At 48.3% G+C, this 17055-nt stretch overlaps 1 protein-coding gene across 1 annotated transcript; it reads right to left on the bottom strand.

The window, feature by feature from the left end:
* Positions 1-4007: 4007 nt before the first annotated feature.
* On the bottom strand, positions 4008-4945 carry LOC119312747 (protein RADIALIS-like 3). The gene is made up of 2 exons (XM_037588508.1): positions 4557-4945; positions 4008-4350 (listed from the first exon to the last, which is right to left on the bottom strand). The coding sequence occupies exons 1-2, from the start codon at positions 4832-4834 to the stop codon at positions 4329-4331; spliced, it is 300 nt and encodes a 99-aa protein (XP_037444405.1). The 5' UTR covers positions 4835-4945; the 3' UTR covers positions 4008-4328.
* Between the last annotated feature and the right edge of the window lie 12110 nt (positions 4946-17055).

A 17055-nucleotide genomic window follows, 5' to 3' on the forward strand; every position in this document is an offset into this window, starting at 1 on the left:
GGAGCTCCCATACCGATATACATGTGAGATCAGCCACTCAGCGAATATCGGCACACTATTATAAAATGCTACACTTAAGTACAACTTTCTTGCCCCTCAAAAGCACAATTTTCTATACCTAAAAGAAAGTACAGTTTGCTTATGGGGAGTGTTTACAGACGGATGTGGAGGCTGGTTGTAGGATCCTGGTAGAAAAATTTAAGCAGCACTTACAGTTAGAAGAGAACGTCAGAAACAGACCATGTATCGTCACTGCGTTATAGGGAAAATTTTCTATAGCATTATTGGTTTGCGAGCGACAATTTTATCGAAAAAGGATTTCGTCCCGCTTTATATATAAAGCACCAATCAACAAGCACCCAGTACAGACACACGTCACCGCAACACAAGCACACACCCAGGACAAGATACATAGACACTGAGCGCAGCAACACCACCCCTAGCACTACCACCACAAAGAGATGAAGCTACATATGACGAACAATGTGCTTCAAGGCGGCGCCTTCAAGAAGGGGACGACAGCGGAACGCCGCCACCGCCCGATCCAAGGATCAGAGTTTCCCCTGGAGCCGCATGACGGGCAATGAGAGCCGCGACGACGCCTTCAAGAAGGGAACAATCTTCGCCGCCGCCGGTCCGTCCGAAGATAGAACATGTTTTCACCTCGGCCAACGCTCACAGCCACTGAACGCCACACCCGGGCAACCACGCCGCCCACACGGCCATGGTAACCGGGCAGCGCCAAGGCCCGGGCTCCGCCCAAGAGCACCACGCTACCACCACCCGGGCCGCCGCCCCGGCATCCAAGACCTTGACACCACCTCACCTGAGATCTGCCGCAACCCCAACGGAAGAGACGAGCGGAAAGGTCCCACCTTTCGCACCCCTGGACGACCCACAGCATCGAGACCACAATAGGCCGGCCAGAACTGGCATCCACTGACCCGTCCTGCTGCCCCGAGCGTGAGACGAGCTCGGTCCTGTAGCACCAAGAGGGGAACGAGATCAGTCCTACTGCACCGTTCGCGAGACGAGCTCGGTCCGGCTACACCGTGCGTGAGAGGAGCTCGGTCCTGCAACACCTGGCACGAGATGAGCGATGGACCGCAGCTGGGAGAGGACCAGCCCTCTGATGAGAGTAGCGCCCGGGCGACGAGGAAATGGATCGAAGGTCGAGATGGTCCGCACGCAGACGAGCCGATGCCAGAGAAGCCGGCCGCAGCCGCGTGCAGATCCGTCGAGCCACCGTGAAGCTGCCACGACACCGGGAGGCCACCCGACGGACCTCCCCATGCCGTCGCCCACGGCCAGAGCAGCGGCCACGCCCGGCCGCTGCCCAAACCGTGTCGCCCGGCGAACTCCAAGCGCCGGAGCCGCCGGGCATGCACCACCGGAGCCACGCGCCTTGCTACCCCCTCCCGGAGACCACGCCACCACCACCTGCGTTGACCGCACGGGCGCCACCGCAACCACCACCAGATCTGCAGCCCCTACGCCCGTACAGCCACGCCCCGCCACGAGCGCACCAGCCGGCACGCCTCACCATGCTGGAGGCCGGCCTAGCCTAGCCGGACACCGTCCCCAGCCCGCGCCGCCGCGGCCCGTGGCCCTTGCGCCGGGATTTGACGAGGAAGCCCCGAAGAAGCCAGCACCTCGCCCTCCCCACGCACAAGCCCGCGCCACCAGAACCACGCAGCCGCCGCCGCTCCGCCGCACGGCCGACCACCGGCGTGCCGCCCGGGTCGCCACCGTGCCGTCCCGCGCGAACGACGCGCTTCTCTCCGTGGCCCTGCGTCCCGCACCACCGGAAGCCAAGGAAGAAGGGAAGAAGGCCCCGCCGCCACCGACGCCAGCCGGGCTTCACCCGGTGGCGCCCTCAGGCGGCGGCAGGGGGAGGAAGGGTTGGTAAAGGGCTGCTGGCCGATGGCGGCTAGGGTTCGCCCTGCCGCCCGCGAGAGCGGCACGAGCGAGAGCCTTCCCTTTACTTTTACAATAATAGCAGAGGAACTGGGGCCATTGCGCTTGCGGACCTCGACCCCAGACGGGAGCCGCCCGCGGATCCATTGCCACATGAAGATCCGGATCTTCAGGGGCAGAAGAATGGGCCACACCGCCAGGAGGGGGGCGGGGCGGAGGAGGGGGCAATGGCCGAGTAGAGGGATTTGGTGGAGAATTGGCCCGAGGGCTCAAGACGCCACCTGAACTCATCCGAGCCTGCATCGACAGCCGGCTCGTGGAGAGCAATGCATTCGAGAAGTTCCTGCCAAGCGGCAGCTTCCGGAGGCCCAAATGGCCTCCGGAACGCGAGGCGCCCTAAGTCAATAAGGGCCCGTTCCATGGAGATCGTCGGGACGACAGCGATGGAGAAGAGGTCGGGGAAGCGAGCCGCAAAAGGGGTATCGCCCGCCAAACGATCAAACCATAACATAGTCGCTGATCCCGATCCGACCGGAATGGACATCCCAATGCGGAGGACGGGAAGCAGCTAGATGACTGATTGCCAGAACTGAGATCCACCAGACTGTTGGCAGAAAGCCAGAGGCTGGCCACGCAGATATTTATTCCTGATGATATCAAGCCATAGCCCGTCGTTCCCTTGCGAGATGCGCCACAGCCAGCGGGAGAGGAGGGCGATATTCATGCGCTTGGAGCACATGATACCGAGGCTGCCTTGCTCCCGAGGCTTGCGAATGTCAGGCCAGCTAACCATATGATATTTCTGCTTGTTATGGTCCCCAGCCCAATAGAACCGGGATTGGATCTTAACGATCTCATGGTGGAGGGTCTCGTGAAGGCTGTAGAAGCTCATGAGGAACAAGAGGAGACTGGAGAGCGAGGAGTTGATGAGGATAGTCCGGGCCGCCTTCGACAGCCACCGACCCTGCCAAGGCTCGATGCGTGTTTGCAGCTTGGCCACCGTCGGGCGCAAGTCAGCGACGGTAAGTCTCGAGTCGCTAATGGGCGTCCCCAGGTAGGTAGTGGGCAAGGAGCCGAGGCGACAATTCAGGCGGTTGGCAATGTCGAGGGCCTCCGCCGGAGAGTATCTCATCACCATCACATCACTCTTATCGAAGTTAATCTTGAGGCCAGACATTTGCTGGAAGCAGAGAAGGAGGAATTTAAGGTTAGCGATGTCCGTAACAGAGCCTTCGACCATAATAATGGTGTCGTCGGCGTACTGGACCAGGGAAATGTCGGAGCCGCCGGCCAAGTGGGGGTTTAATCCCACGAATATGGCCAGCAGTCTTAGCCTTATCCAGGATGGTTGCAAGCGCGTCCACCACCATATTGAACAAGAACGGGGAGAAAGGATCGCCTTGCCTCACCCCGCAGAAAGTGGGAAAGTAAGGGCCAATCTCCCCATTGATGTTCACGGCAGTGCGACCACAAGAGACCATCTGCATAACCCTAGTAACCCAACGGTCATCGAAACCTTTCCGGGGTAGAACTTCCCGAAGGAAGGGCCAGCTAACAGTGTCATAGGCCTTATGGAAATCGATCTTCAAAAAGACCGCCTTGAGGTGTTTGGAGCGGACCTCATGGAGGACTTCATGAAGGACTAGCACCCCATCCAGAATATATCGACCTTGGATGAAGGCCGATTGGTTGGGGTGGGTAATATGATCTGCGAGCAGGGTCATTCTATTGGCGTACCCTTTTACCAGGATCCTAAAGATCACATTTATCACTGCCTGGTCTATTTCTATTTTCGATAGACTTCACACGGTGTAAGTTAGCATTTAATACCCCTTTCTGTCCAAAATATAGAGCATAGAATTTTTTCCATAGATGTCAATCTTTGTAAAATTTAATCAAACTTCACCCGCAGAAAAAAAAATCAAACTGATGGAGAAATTTACTGCATCTACAATACAAAATAAATATCCTTAGATCCATCATAAAATATGTTTTCTAATTTTATTTGATGTTATTGATACTTTTATTTAATTTAGTCAAAGTTTATGAAATTTGACTTCAGAAGAAAAAAATGCACTACACTTTTCGAATGGAGGGAGTACTGTATTTTTGTTGCAGACCATATAATGTACATTTACATAAGGAAAACTGCGATTTACAAACAGGAGAAGGAGACAGACCATCCTATAACATGTAATATGTACTGTACTAGCTACTATTGCCAAATAATAATTATGTATACATATGAACATGCATCGGTCGACTCTTTCTTCTAGCTAGCAGCCTTGCATATACAGTTGCATGCACGCCATGACTTGCATGCATATCATATCATATCATAGGATATCCCCATCCATGCTGGCCAGCACGCACATATATGCTTCATATCCATGTACCTACCAGCTATCTCGCTAGATCTTCAAGTGCTTCAGCCTGCATACATGAATTAGTTAACAACCTGAATTCATTCCGAGAAGAATCAATGTCATCAACAAGCTAGCTATTAACATCACTAAAATATAAGAGTGTTTAGATCACTAAAATAGTTATCTAAACATTCTTATATTAGTTTACGGAGGGAGTACCTATTAATTCGATAAGCACGCCCGAAGAGGATGCCAAAGGAGAGGGGTACAAACCTGTCGGCCTCGTAGCCAACGTTGGGGCCGGGGCAGGGGGGACGGTAGGCGGGGAAGGGCACCTTGCCGGCCTCGATGTTGGCGACATCGTGGACGAGCAGCTCGTAGTAGCGCCTCACGTCATCAGCCGACTTGCCGCCGCCAACGGCGCGGGCAACGTTGTGCCAGCGGTCGGGCGTGTCCCTGTCGTGCACTGCCAGCGCTTGCTCGAACAGCTTGTTCTGTTTCGGCGTCCACCCCGCCGCCCTCCCGGCCGCGCTCATGGATAGCGACGCCATTGATCCGTCGAGTGATGAGTGATGAGTTGAGGAATGCTATAGTTGAATGCCGGTGATGTGACCTATAGTTGAATGCCGGTGAGATTGTTGAGGAATGAGTTGGAAGTTTGTGAGTAGCGGTGCTACTTATAGGCGGTCAGGCAGGAGTCGACGAGGATTGCATGATCGGTCTGGGGGCGGGAGATGGGAATAATATGTACAGTATATGGAGCATAAGGTCAAAACTGAGGGAGCTGGAGTGGAAAAAACAAGGGGAACAAGGGGGAGAATCATCAGCCGGCCACTACGAGAGGAGAGAGGAAGAACCAACATTTTTGTCCCCGGGAAGTGGGGGATCTAACTTTGTTTATCTCTTTGGCCCAGTTGCATTGCATCTGTGCTCGATCTTCTCCTGCTCAAAGATTCAAAGCATGCGAAATTGTAAATATTTATATGCGCAAGGAAATGCACCCTCATGATTAAGCATATTTACACCGCAAATGTGTCGATTGATATCTTCTAAGAAAAAACTACTCCCTCCGATCTGAACTTCGTATTTGTGTGAAATATTCAGAAAGGATAACATCAAGCAATACATAAATTAGATAATTAGAAATCGCTTGTAAAGGAGCTAGTTAGAAAATTATTTTAAAAGAATCATGTTGCTATCTTCAAATAGCTTGTTGCAGAGATTGGATTCTAACGTCAGAAAACGGGTGTGTGTTGGCCATACGATCCAGGAGCTAGAATATATATCTTGCTTTTTGGATGAGAGAATATTATCAAGAAATCTAGCTCCAACCTGTTTGTGTGACTCTACCTATACCAAAAAGAAATGTCTTTTTATATTCCGATGGAAAGAAAGAAAAACTGCTTTCCGGTAATGAGTGAAAGGAATTTTCCTTTTGTGTGTTGCGCCTGGTTGATTCTAAATTGTCCCACCTTTTAGGTAATTGACGAACGTTAAATGACAGCATTTCCTTTTAAGTATTCCAGTAGTTTGGGAAATAGTTCGTTCCAAAATAGTTTTACCTTAACCCCACGATAGAAATACTAGAATACAAATGTGACTATATGATACAAGTGAGTTCTATTTTTCAAGTGGAATTGCATTCACAAATTACAAACACAACAGCAACATGCTACTTGTTGTTATAGATGATTGTACAAAATCAAACTAGGTGATTACATATAAGAAATGTGTGCAAATGGGGAAAAGCATTATAATGTGACACTACACATATTTTTTATTATGGATCTTCGTCGTTCCCAAAAATACGGCACACTTAAGTTTTGACATTTTTTAGTGTACATTTTTCATTTATAGTATGTTTATAAAATTAGTATAAAGACATGACATTTATTTTGAAAAGGAGGATGACCCCCGGCCTCTTCATCTGGGCAATGAATGCGGCCATTTTATTAATTATTCACAAAGACCTTACAAAGTAATACATCAATAATTCTGAAGGCACCATCTTGGCAACGTCTGTCGCTACTCATATCCACTTGATGAAAGGTGCTGATTGTCCGAGCCAAATACCATACAGGCCTCGCACCAAGGCCTAACATCTAATGCCGGAGGCCCCAACCAAGCCGCTGCCGAGTTTAGGGCTCACACTGGTCCGGTGCACTCTCAAATGCCGCGGCCACCGTCTTCCACGGAGCCATCTTCAAAGCAAGCATTGACGCATTGACCTTGCCAGGCCTGCTGTCAACGCCACCTCCCTACACGCGTCCATCGTCATACATCTATCGCCGAGACCCTGCTACGCCACACCACCGAGACCCACATCGTCGATGTGTGACATGAAATGCCGCTCCACCACAAAACCGTCTACTGATCCCTCTAGCCAATGCACATCTCCGATAATGACGCCCCTAAGGAGGGAACGACGGAAGAGCACTGCCATCATCCGATCCACTGATCAAGGGTTTCCCCTGGAGGTAGCGGGAGGATTTGGGAGCTTCACCTCGATGATGCCTTCATGAAGGAAATAACACCAAGGGATTTCACCATCACCGGCTCCGGCCACCGACTGAAGACCAGGTTTTCACCTGGATCTGTCCCAAGAACATCCACCCAACAACCTGTGCACCATCCAGACTGCCTACAAAGCCCTAGATCCAGTGACCATCCACAACAACACTGCCACCATGGGAGCCCTGGCACACCGGCCACTGCCTGTGTGTGCCACCATTGGAGCCTGGGAGGAGGGCCGCCACCCACCTCGCCAAACCACAAGATCAACCAAGAGGAATCCCGCGCGCTCATTGATACGTCTCCAACGTATCTATAATTTTTGATTGTTCCATGTTGTTATACTATCATTCTTGGATGTTTTACAATCATTTTGTATCAATTCCATATTATTATTTGGGACTAACCTATTGACATAGTGCCAAGTGTCAGTTGCCACCGTGGGAGTACAAACGTAGCGAAACTTTTTACGGAACTTTTGGACTAGAAGACATCCAGTGGGCCAAAGAAGTACCGAAGAGGGGGCATGAGGTGAGAACAAGACACATGGGCGCGCCTGGAGGCCCAGGCGCACCCTGGTGGGTCGTGTCCACCTCGGTGACTTCCGGCACCGCCTCTTTATTCTACAAATACCCCAATATTCCAGAAACCCTAGGGGAGTCAACGAAAATCAATTCCAGCCGCCGCAAGTTTCAGAACCACCAGATCCATTCTAAACACCATCACGGAGGGGTTCATCATCCTCATTGGTGCCTCTCTGATAATGCGACGTGAGTAGTTCATTGTAGACCTACGGGTCCGTAGTTTGTAGCTAGATGGTATCCTCTCTCTCTCTCTCTCTCTCTCTCTCTCTCTACGATGGTCTCTTGGAGATCTATTTGATGTAACTATTTTTGCGGTGTGTTTGTCACGATCCGATGAACTTTGAGTTTATTATCAGATCTATGTTTTTATCCATGAAAGTTATTTGAGTCTTTTGATCTCTTATATGCATGATTACTTATAGCCTCGTATTTCTTCTCCGAATCTTTGGTTTAGTTAGGCCGACTAGATCGCTTTTTCTTGCCATGGGAAGAGGTGTTTTGTGATGGGTTCGATCGATCTTACAGTGCTTGATCCCAGTGACAGAAGGGGAACCGACATGTATGTATCGTTGCTATTAAGGATAACAAGATGGGCTCTATTTCTACATAAATAGATCTTGTCTATATCATGTCATCGTTCTTATTGCATTACTCCCTTTCTCCATGAACTTAATACACTAGACGCATGCTGGATAGCGTTTGATGTGTGGAGTAATAGTAGTAGATGCAGGCAGGAGTCGGTCTACTAATCTTGGATGTGATGCCTATATAATGATCATTGACCGGATATCGTCATGATTATTTGAGGTTCTATCAATTTCCCAACAATAATTTGTTTACCCACCGTGTGCTATTTTTCTCGAGAGAAGCCACTAGTGAAATCTACGGCCCCCAATTCTCTTCTTTATTATATTTGCCTTCGAGATCTATTCTTATTTGCTTCTATTTTCACATCTATTAATCCAAAAATACAAAAATATCTTGCTGCAATTTTTAGTTATTTATTTTATCTCGCGTTCCTGTGAGATATATTTATCCAATCTACTACAATTTTACCTATTCTTTTACCCGTGAGGGATTGACAACCCCTCTCTTACGTTGGGTTGCAAGTATTTGTTCTTTGTGTGCAGGAGCTGTTTACGTGGTGTTACGTGGTTCTCCTACTGGTTCGATAACCTTGATCTCATCATTGAGGGAAATACCTACCGTAGCTATCCTGCATCATCCCTTCCTCTTTGGGGAAATACCGACGTAGTTCAAGCAAACATCACTCATCACCGTGTCTGTTCCGACCCAATCCGGAGCCAAAGCCACTATATCGCCAGTGCAGATCCACCATGGATAGGGACATCACCATGCCATGCCGACGCAGGAAGCCCGAGCTTCACCTGCCACCACCTTCCAGGGCTGCCGCCACGGGATCCGGGCTGGACATCGCCACCGCCGTTGAACTAAGCACGTGCGACACCATGAGGACGTAACCGTCGTGAGGATCCGCCGCTATGCCACCAAGCCCCGGGGGACGACGCTGGGGCTTAGATGCGATCTCTATATGATGTTGCGTTTAAGGCAAGTCTGGTAGATGCCAAATCCAAAAATGGGAGAGATTTTCACTTCATGACATCTGCACCAACTAGGGATGCATACAACTATTTTAGTATGAGTACCAAGATAATCATGGTCTTCGGAATTTTTTAAATGATTATTAAGATATTTTTTTGATGGGGTTGAAGGTGGGGCGCCATTGGAGAACTAACACACCATGAAGGTCAAGATCGTTCCCGACAACGGCCCCCGCATCGCCCACCTCCCAGGGCGACTCGGGCGGTAGCGAGATCTACTCCGCCAAGTCCCCCTCGCACCTTCTCTTTCCCCTCGTCGCCGCCCTATGGACTCGGCCGGGCTAAGCCCGTGCAGATCCGGTGGTGGCGGGGCCCCTGGCACCCTGGTGTTGCTTGTCCTTGGGTGGGAGGCTCAAGCGATGGGTGGACGGTGCGGTGCTCCTCCGCCCACGTCGGTAGGCCCGATGGTGGTGGGAGGACGGTGGTGGTCAAGGCTGTGTGCCCATGTCACTGCAGCCCTCTTCTTCAGGGATGGGATCCTTCCCAGATCCATGGAGGAGGAGTGGTGGCCGTGGCACGGGCGCACGCGCGTAGATGACGTCCAATCTGGCAGCATGACCAACCATGATGGTGGCGGCGGCTACCTCTGGTGGTCGGGTGTCGCTCATGTTGATCTTGTCCGGTGGACGATTTGTCGGTGCCTCCGGTCAGATCATCCGATCTGGCCGGTGCAGGTGGCGGTAGTGGCCATCTACTCCGTCGGAGGTGGTTGGTCTGAGGCTGGATGGTCAGATCTCGAGATCTGTCATCTAGTTCTGGTTGTGAGTGGGGATGACATAGTTGCTAGTGAAAACCGAGACGATGGCAGGCGATGGCGGCGTTATGTGTCGTTACCTTGATGAAGGCTTTGTCGTGCAACGACTGTCGACCCACTCGTGCTGCTTTGGGGGAAACCCTAAGATTTGGTGTTCTACATCGGACGATGGCGGTACTGCGGTGTCGTTTCTCTCTTGGGAGTATCATTTGTGGAGCAACGCTAGAAGACAGAGGCAGGAGGTGGAGTGGCTTCGTCTTGCACGAAGTTTCGGTGGAGATATCAAGTCATACCTGACTGATAGGTGCTACGTTGTGTCATGCCTGGTCGGCAGGTGCTACGCACGACAGATCTTTCAGAATCTTCACATATGGATGGACGAGCGTGGGGCGGTGGTGCTGTTGGGCGCCGTGGTGGCTTCGACGGATGGACAGACTGACAAGGATGATGCAGATCTCTCTCCTGAAGATGGCTCAACGGTCCGATGATGATGACGACATCTAAAACGTGTGCATGTGTGGTGTACACTTTAGGTCTGCTGCATCGGTTGTTCGTTCCAATAAGTTATGTGGATGGATCAGCGACGACACCAATTTAGATATGGGGAGTGAGAGCACTCCACATAATCGAGTTCTATAGGTGTGAGTGGTGGCTTCAGGTGATTTGATATATGTTCTTGTTAGACATTGATGAAATAATAAATAAAGATGGCCGCATGCATCGCTTGATGCAGAGGCCGGGATCTAAACCTCTTTTTCCAAATAAATAAATAAATAAAATGGAGGTGGAGACGGTGCGGTACCTCGTTCTGCGCTCCGCCTTCTTGAGTCGTCTGCTTTTGGTGACGGTTGCGAGCGCCAGAGGTAGAACTACGTACTATAACAATTTTCTTTAGAAAAGGAGGAGGACCTCCGGTCTCTGCATCTGGACGATGCATGCGGTCACTTTATTAATAATTCACACAAGTCCTTACAAAGTCATACAACAGTAAAACTAAATCCACCGTCTAGGAAACATCTGTCGCTCCTATCCAGTTGATGAAGGGATGCTGATAGTCAGGGCCTAATACCAAACAGACCTCGCAGCCAAACCTACCATCTAAGACCAGATGTCCCAACCAGGACGCCGGCCGGGTATGGGGCACCCACCAGTCCGGCGCCCTTCTCAACCAGGACGCCTGCCAGGTATGAGGTCGCTGCAGCCACATGCCACCAATCCATCTTCAGTGTTGTACTGCTGCATCAACCTTGCCTGTTCTAGCTGCCGTCGACGCCACCACGACGCCAGACAGTGCCACTTTCCTGCGCGAGTCCATCTCCACGCATCGGACGTCAATTCTCCATGGCGCCATGCCGCCGAGATCCGCCGCCAGCAATGTGTAAGCTGAAGCACCGCTCCACCAAAAAAGCCTTTCACTGGTCCCTCGGTCCGTGTACACCTCCACGAATGACGCCCCCAAGAGGGATACGACACCATAGCGCCGCCCTCATCTGATCTACTGATCTAGGGTTTCCCCCGGAGGTAGCATAGAGTGGCCTTGAAATTCTCCACGGCGATGCCTTCAAGAAGGGAACGACGCAGACAGTGCCGCCACCACCGCCCTTGGCAGCTAGCCGAAAGCAGGTTTTCACCCAGATCTGTTCAAAGATCCTCCCTCCGGCATCTCGTGCATGGACTACCGCCGTCTCTGCTGGGGACTGGACGAAGGGATCCAGGCCGTCGCCGCCTGACCGACCATGGCACCACCACGGTGCCTACAGCCGGCGCCGTCAGGCCCACCACGCTCGCCTATAGATGCACACCGGAACCGCTGGCCCACCCAAGCCCATCTGGGCAAGACCAGATCGGCGATCTCGGCCGCCGCCACAGGGGCGACTCCGCCACGGGGAGGTTGCGCCTCCGCTGACGCCGCCGTCACGCATGTCGTAGGGACCCCGCCGATCCTTGCCGCCGGATCTCCGCCGAACGATGCGCCGCCGCCGCCCGGAAAAATCGTCACCATCGCGCGAGGGATAAGGCCTCACCGCTGCCATCATAGGCCAGGCTTCGCCAGTGAGGCCTCAGGCGGCGACTGGATGGAGGAGGCGAGGGGAGGGGGCCTAGGGCCAGCGGTGCGATCGCCCCCCGTGTCGCCTAGGGTTGGCGACGCGGGGGATCTGATGAAGGTACTGTGACACTTAGCGCCTAGGATGTTTCAGGATCTGAAAGGTAGCATTGTCAATGTTTTTCTTCAGTTGAGAGTAAGGAACACTTAGCCTAAGAGGGAGTACGTACTTGTGTTGCACACTCTTGCACGAGCCATACGGCCTTGCTCTTCTGTCTGAAGAAAACATGATGGGTTGCATTCGGCACTGACAGTGATCCGTGACCTGTGCCAAAGTTTTGGTTTGCCTGAACTCAGTACATTGTCTGTTTCCTCTAGTCTAGTGTCCAAATTGTGTCTGAGACAGCAGGTGGGGAAACACCAGAGCTTTGGTCTGTGACTGTGTTTCTAACTTGTAAGCTGCACACACGCACGCATCTCCAACTAATTGTGCCGAGTGAGTTCATCAAGCATGCCATTTGAATTACGGTTCAGTGATTTGCGGTTGCGGTGTAACCACTTGATGAATGAAATCTGAATTTGAGTAGTGTGTCTTGAGGCTAGGCCCTGGCAAAGTTTGCTGTGAAGAAACTAAACAATCCAATCGACAAAATATAATTCCATCCTGCTTTATCCTATCATGTGTTCGCCACTCCTGCACGAACTTAATTCTGGCTGTCGTTAATTCTAGGTCTATCTATCTGATTTTGATGAAAGTTTGATATGTGTTTCCCACAATGACAATGGTTTAAGCCTTCTCGAAAAATTCTTTCCAAAAAAAACGTTCACTGGAAATTTCACCACAAATGATAATTTTTTGTCATTTACAAGAATGTAATTTTTTTTCATTGTTTTATTCATAACCTCTGGCCACGAGAATTTTTCCAGTAAGGATTTTGTAAATTTCCTTTAGATTATCATTTTTGCTTCCTTTAGATTATTTTTGTTTCATAAAGAAGAAGGAGAAGAAAGTGCATGAACGGAATGATGTATCGTCTGGGCAGTTGTTTTCATCATCTGGTATCTGCAAAAGCCACGATATATCAATCTTATCTCTGTAGCCGCCGGTCGATTCGAAAGATCAGCGACGGCAGGCAGTAGATGCTTATCCTCGTCGCACCCCCACGAACGCAGCGAAACACCCTCCCTCCATGCATACGTGCAAAACAGAGCAACGGTCACCAAGCAAGATTCCTCGTGGAGCCACCTCGAGCTGGACACTACTGAGCCGAAATACTACTGTATTTATCAATCGCCATCCTGCAATTCTGGAGCCCGACTTTGACCAGCTCCGTTGATGCTGATGAAGGTTCAAACATGCACAAGTTGCATATGTATACATATGCAGATGCGGCTAGTTTTTGATAGAATATATGCTTCTGCTCAAGCCTATTTGTTACAACTGTTTTTGATCAAAAAATCAGGTAGCATGTATCACCGTCGACAGCCCTGACCTGATAATGATTCCGTTGTCGCTGCTGCATGCCAAAGTTAAGAATCTGTCTATCATTTATGCTTTTGCATATAGATTTTTTTGTAGCATATATTCTTGGCCGTGGCTGTCAGAATCCAGCGCCCTGAAGACGGGAGGAGATAGGCCCAAGTTGGGTTGATTTGAGAGGGAAGCGTACCGTCTTCTGTTTATAAACCCACTTATCATTCCATTTATGCTCTCTCAATGGATCTTAGGCTTCCAAACCCATGGAACCGGAGAAATGTTTATGTATACATTGCTTCGCTCGGTTGGTCAGTTGTTTATGTATACATTATTATGCCTTTTTTAATAATGAATTTCACCTGGCCACACATTGTACACCAGCATCTCCCCCACATGAATTTGACCACAAAAGTTACACCCCCAATGTGAAGAAAACAACAATATTATTTTTTTCAACCACCTATTACGTACCGAGCAAGAACTACAGATAATCCATCTATCTGCCAAGAATTAAAGAGCCGACCAATAGAGCTAACAATCCTAGCGATATGTTGTGCATAACAAGTTCAGGTAGCAGTACTGATGAGCGATGAGTGTTAATTATGTCAGGGTTCCCCTCCAGCCACAACTTTCGCGATGCATCGCTACCGTTGTGACTGCAGGGGATGTTGAGTATCGTGATTATTATTCTACCTTGCCTTGTACTCCAAGATAATCATATACTCATATATATATGCCCTGAGGCTCAAGCAATACAACGAACAAATCCACCAATCTCTCTACCCCTTCTAACACTGACCTCCTCGCTAGCTAGTGCTGTTAACAACTCCGTCATTGCTTTGTATAGTGCAGAATCCAGAATGTGCCAATATGTGGACGTTTTGCATTTAAATGTGGCATATGTTCTCAGTCGGCCATGGTTGTCAGAATCTGGCTAGCGCCCAGGAGGAGATAGGGCCGAAGTAGGGTGCAAATTTGATTCGAAAAGAACACATATCATTCTTTTTCTAGGACCAAGTTATAGTTCCATTAGTTCGCTTCAAGTGGATCATACACTTTAACACTCCGTGGCATTGTAGGAGCAATGTGTATGTGCTTTGGTGTACTTATGCGGCAGTGTCAAACAGAGAACATATTCCCGTCGTTTTTTCCAATTTTATTGTCGGTTAACAACCGAACAGAAGAAATGCATCATGCTAGGTAAGCAAAAAATTGTTGTATCCCTGTCACGATAGGGCCGTTAGGAAAATAAGATTTGGGTGGAGAAATAGTTTTCATAGAAAAGCCATAATTGTTCCATTTCAAATTTCACAAAAAAGTTAGAACATACGGATCAACGTCAATAGCTCACATCAATGATAGGGCTAAAAAAGACATGTATCTTCAAATTTGTTGAAAAATTCACATAGAACAGGTAAAGGTCATAAAAAACACAAGCGCACATCTAAAAGCATGCAAGTCCTTCAACTACATATGCAGAAACCAAAACCTCATTTTTCACTCAATTGTATCTTGAATTGCAAAATTCTCTTCCAGATTTGCCCGCATTGAAGTTGTAATTTTTCGGTCAAGTGTTATATATGCTCTAACTGTTGTATGCAATTTTTTAACGAACCATATTGTACATACAAGAGTTAAAAGCAATATTGCTAGAACAAGGACCATTGTCCATAAGATACGGTAAGCATCTATTCGGCATCTCAGTTTCTCACATTAACTTCACCAAAATTTGGCTTCACCATCTAATATGATCACATACTAACTGAGTTATAGATGCTATAATCCTATCTAAGATATGATACAAACCATTCAACTAACAAATGGCAACATTAGCACAGGATTTTGAATTTTTTTCGATAAAGGGCGCTCTTTATTAACTCATGGTGTTCCATCATGAGGGTACAAAACACAACGAGTACACACCCGACCTCTGCGTAACTAAGATGCACACAACCAACAAATAGAATAACAATGGAAAGAAGAGAACGACCCATAGGGTCTGGGCGAGGCAAACAACTCACTGTAGCAAAACATGAACTACTACCACCTCTATTGACAACACCGGGACGACGAGGAGGTTCCCTCAATAGTGACGCCTTCGGGAAGGAGAGGGTGCTTGAACACTGTCATCGTTGGATACAACTACTGAGTATTATCGTGGGTTTTCACCAGAAAAGAAAGACCGAGTATGATCCAGATAGGGTTTTTGAATAATCTACTTGTTTAATTCCTCAAATAAAAATAATTGTATGATTTGCTTATGCATGAGCACAAAGCCTCAGACCATAAATCAAAGTAAAGTAAGACCCTGTACAATGTAAGGTGCTTGCTAAAATAAACCGAGCTTTTTTGAAGCACCAATGTTTATACCTACAGAATAGGTGTCTAATTAAGCATCTGCCCTGTATAAATAAGCACCGGTTCTTCAAGAAAATTGGTTTGTCTCTCTAAGCATTTTTCCTAATTATCTTGCATTGTATAAGCCCGAACTCTGATCGTAGGCTAATGGAGGGAGCATAATTGTTGCAACCGAGTCAAATTAACATAGCCTCGGACCATAACTTCAATCCTAGTTCTATATATTAAGTACACATGTGTTTTGGTGTCAAATTAACATAATTTTCATACACTTTGAGCGAAATATGTTTATTCACATTGCCAGAATCTCACTTATAATAATTTACAGCTTGTGCTGAAAACACAAACTACCTAGTTCTTGGCTATCATATCCCCCACACCCCCTACTCTATTTATTGAGCTTGGTATCAAGAAAGGTTGCCTTTTAACGTTCCCAAATTGCCAAAATGGCGGGACAATTTAGAATCAATGAGCCGCAGCACACATCGACCGGAATTAAAGAAATACATTTTACTGGAATTAAAGAAACATTTTTTCGGATATTTTTATTGGTTTAATTTTTAAAACCATAGGCACAGTCGTGCACTAAATCGTTGGAGCTAGATTTTTTGATATTATTCCCTCATACAAAAAGTAAGATATATTCTGGATCGCATGGCCAACACGCACCAGCTTTCTGGTGATGGCATCCCAATCTTTGTAACTAACTATTTGTAGATAGCGACATGATGCACTTAAAATAACTATATAGCTAGCTACTTCACATGTAACAATTAGCTAATTTTCTTTATCTTGGTGTTATCCTCTCTGAATATTATTAAGATTGGAGATTTTTAAGGTACACTCAAGACAGTAACAACCCAACATTACTGCACCAAATATGTCGGTGGTAGAACCAAGATTATCACGCCCGCAAGTAGTTGGTTGAACCACAACACTAGTAATAAGAATAGTTTTTCGCTATTTTGCGGAGTAAATAAGAGTGAACATGGATGTACATGAACAGTTCAAAGCTAATAGAACTTGCTTAATTTGGTGTAACAAAAAGCTTTGATTCACTAACCATGGATTTTTGTCTCAACTTCAACTACGAAAGCATACATGTATGTGCATGTATGGATGCATATATATTTACGTTTTTTCTCTTTGAATCTTTGAGAGGGAGGAGGTGAGGAAGGATGCCGAGGCGATTCGCGACGCAAAAGGGCCGAAAAGATAGAAAGGTTGGTCCCCCACTTCCAGGGGACAAAAATGTTTGTTCCTTTCTCCAATCGTCCCCCTCCTCACTCCTCTCGTGCTGGCCTGCCGCTTGAAAATTCCTCTAGTTTTCTCCTCCACTCGTATGCACATCATCGTCCATCTTCTCCGCGCCCACACAAAGCTGAATCCTCCTCGACTGCTATAAGTAGCACCTCTTCTCAC

This window comes from Triticum dicoccoides, chromosome 1B, assembly GCF_002162155.2.
Source record: "Triticum dicoccoides isolate Atlit2015 ecotype Zavitan chromosome 1B, WEW_v2.0, whole genome shotgun sequence".
Lineage (NCBI taxonomy): Eukaryota > Viridiplantae > Streptophyta > Magnoliopsida > Poales > Poaceae > Triticum > Triticum dicoccoides.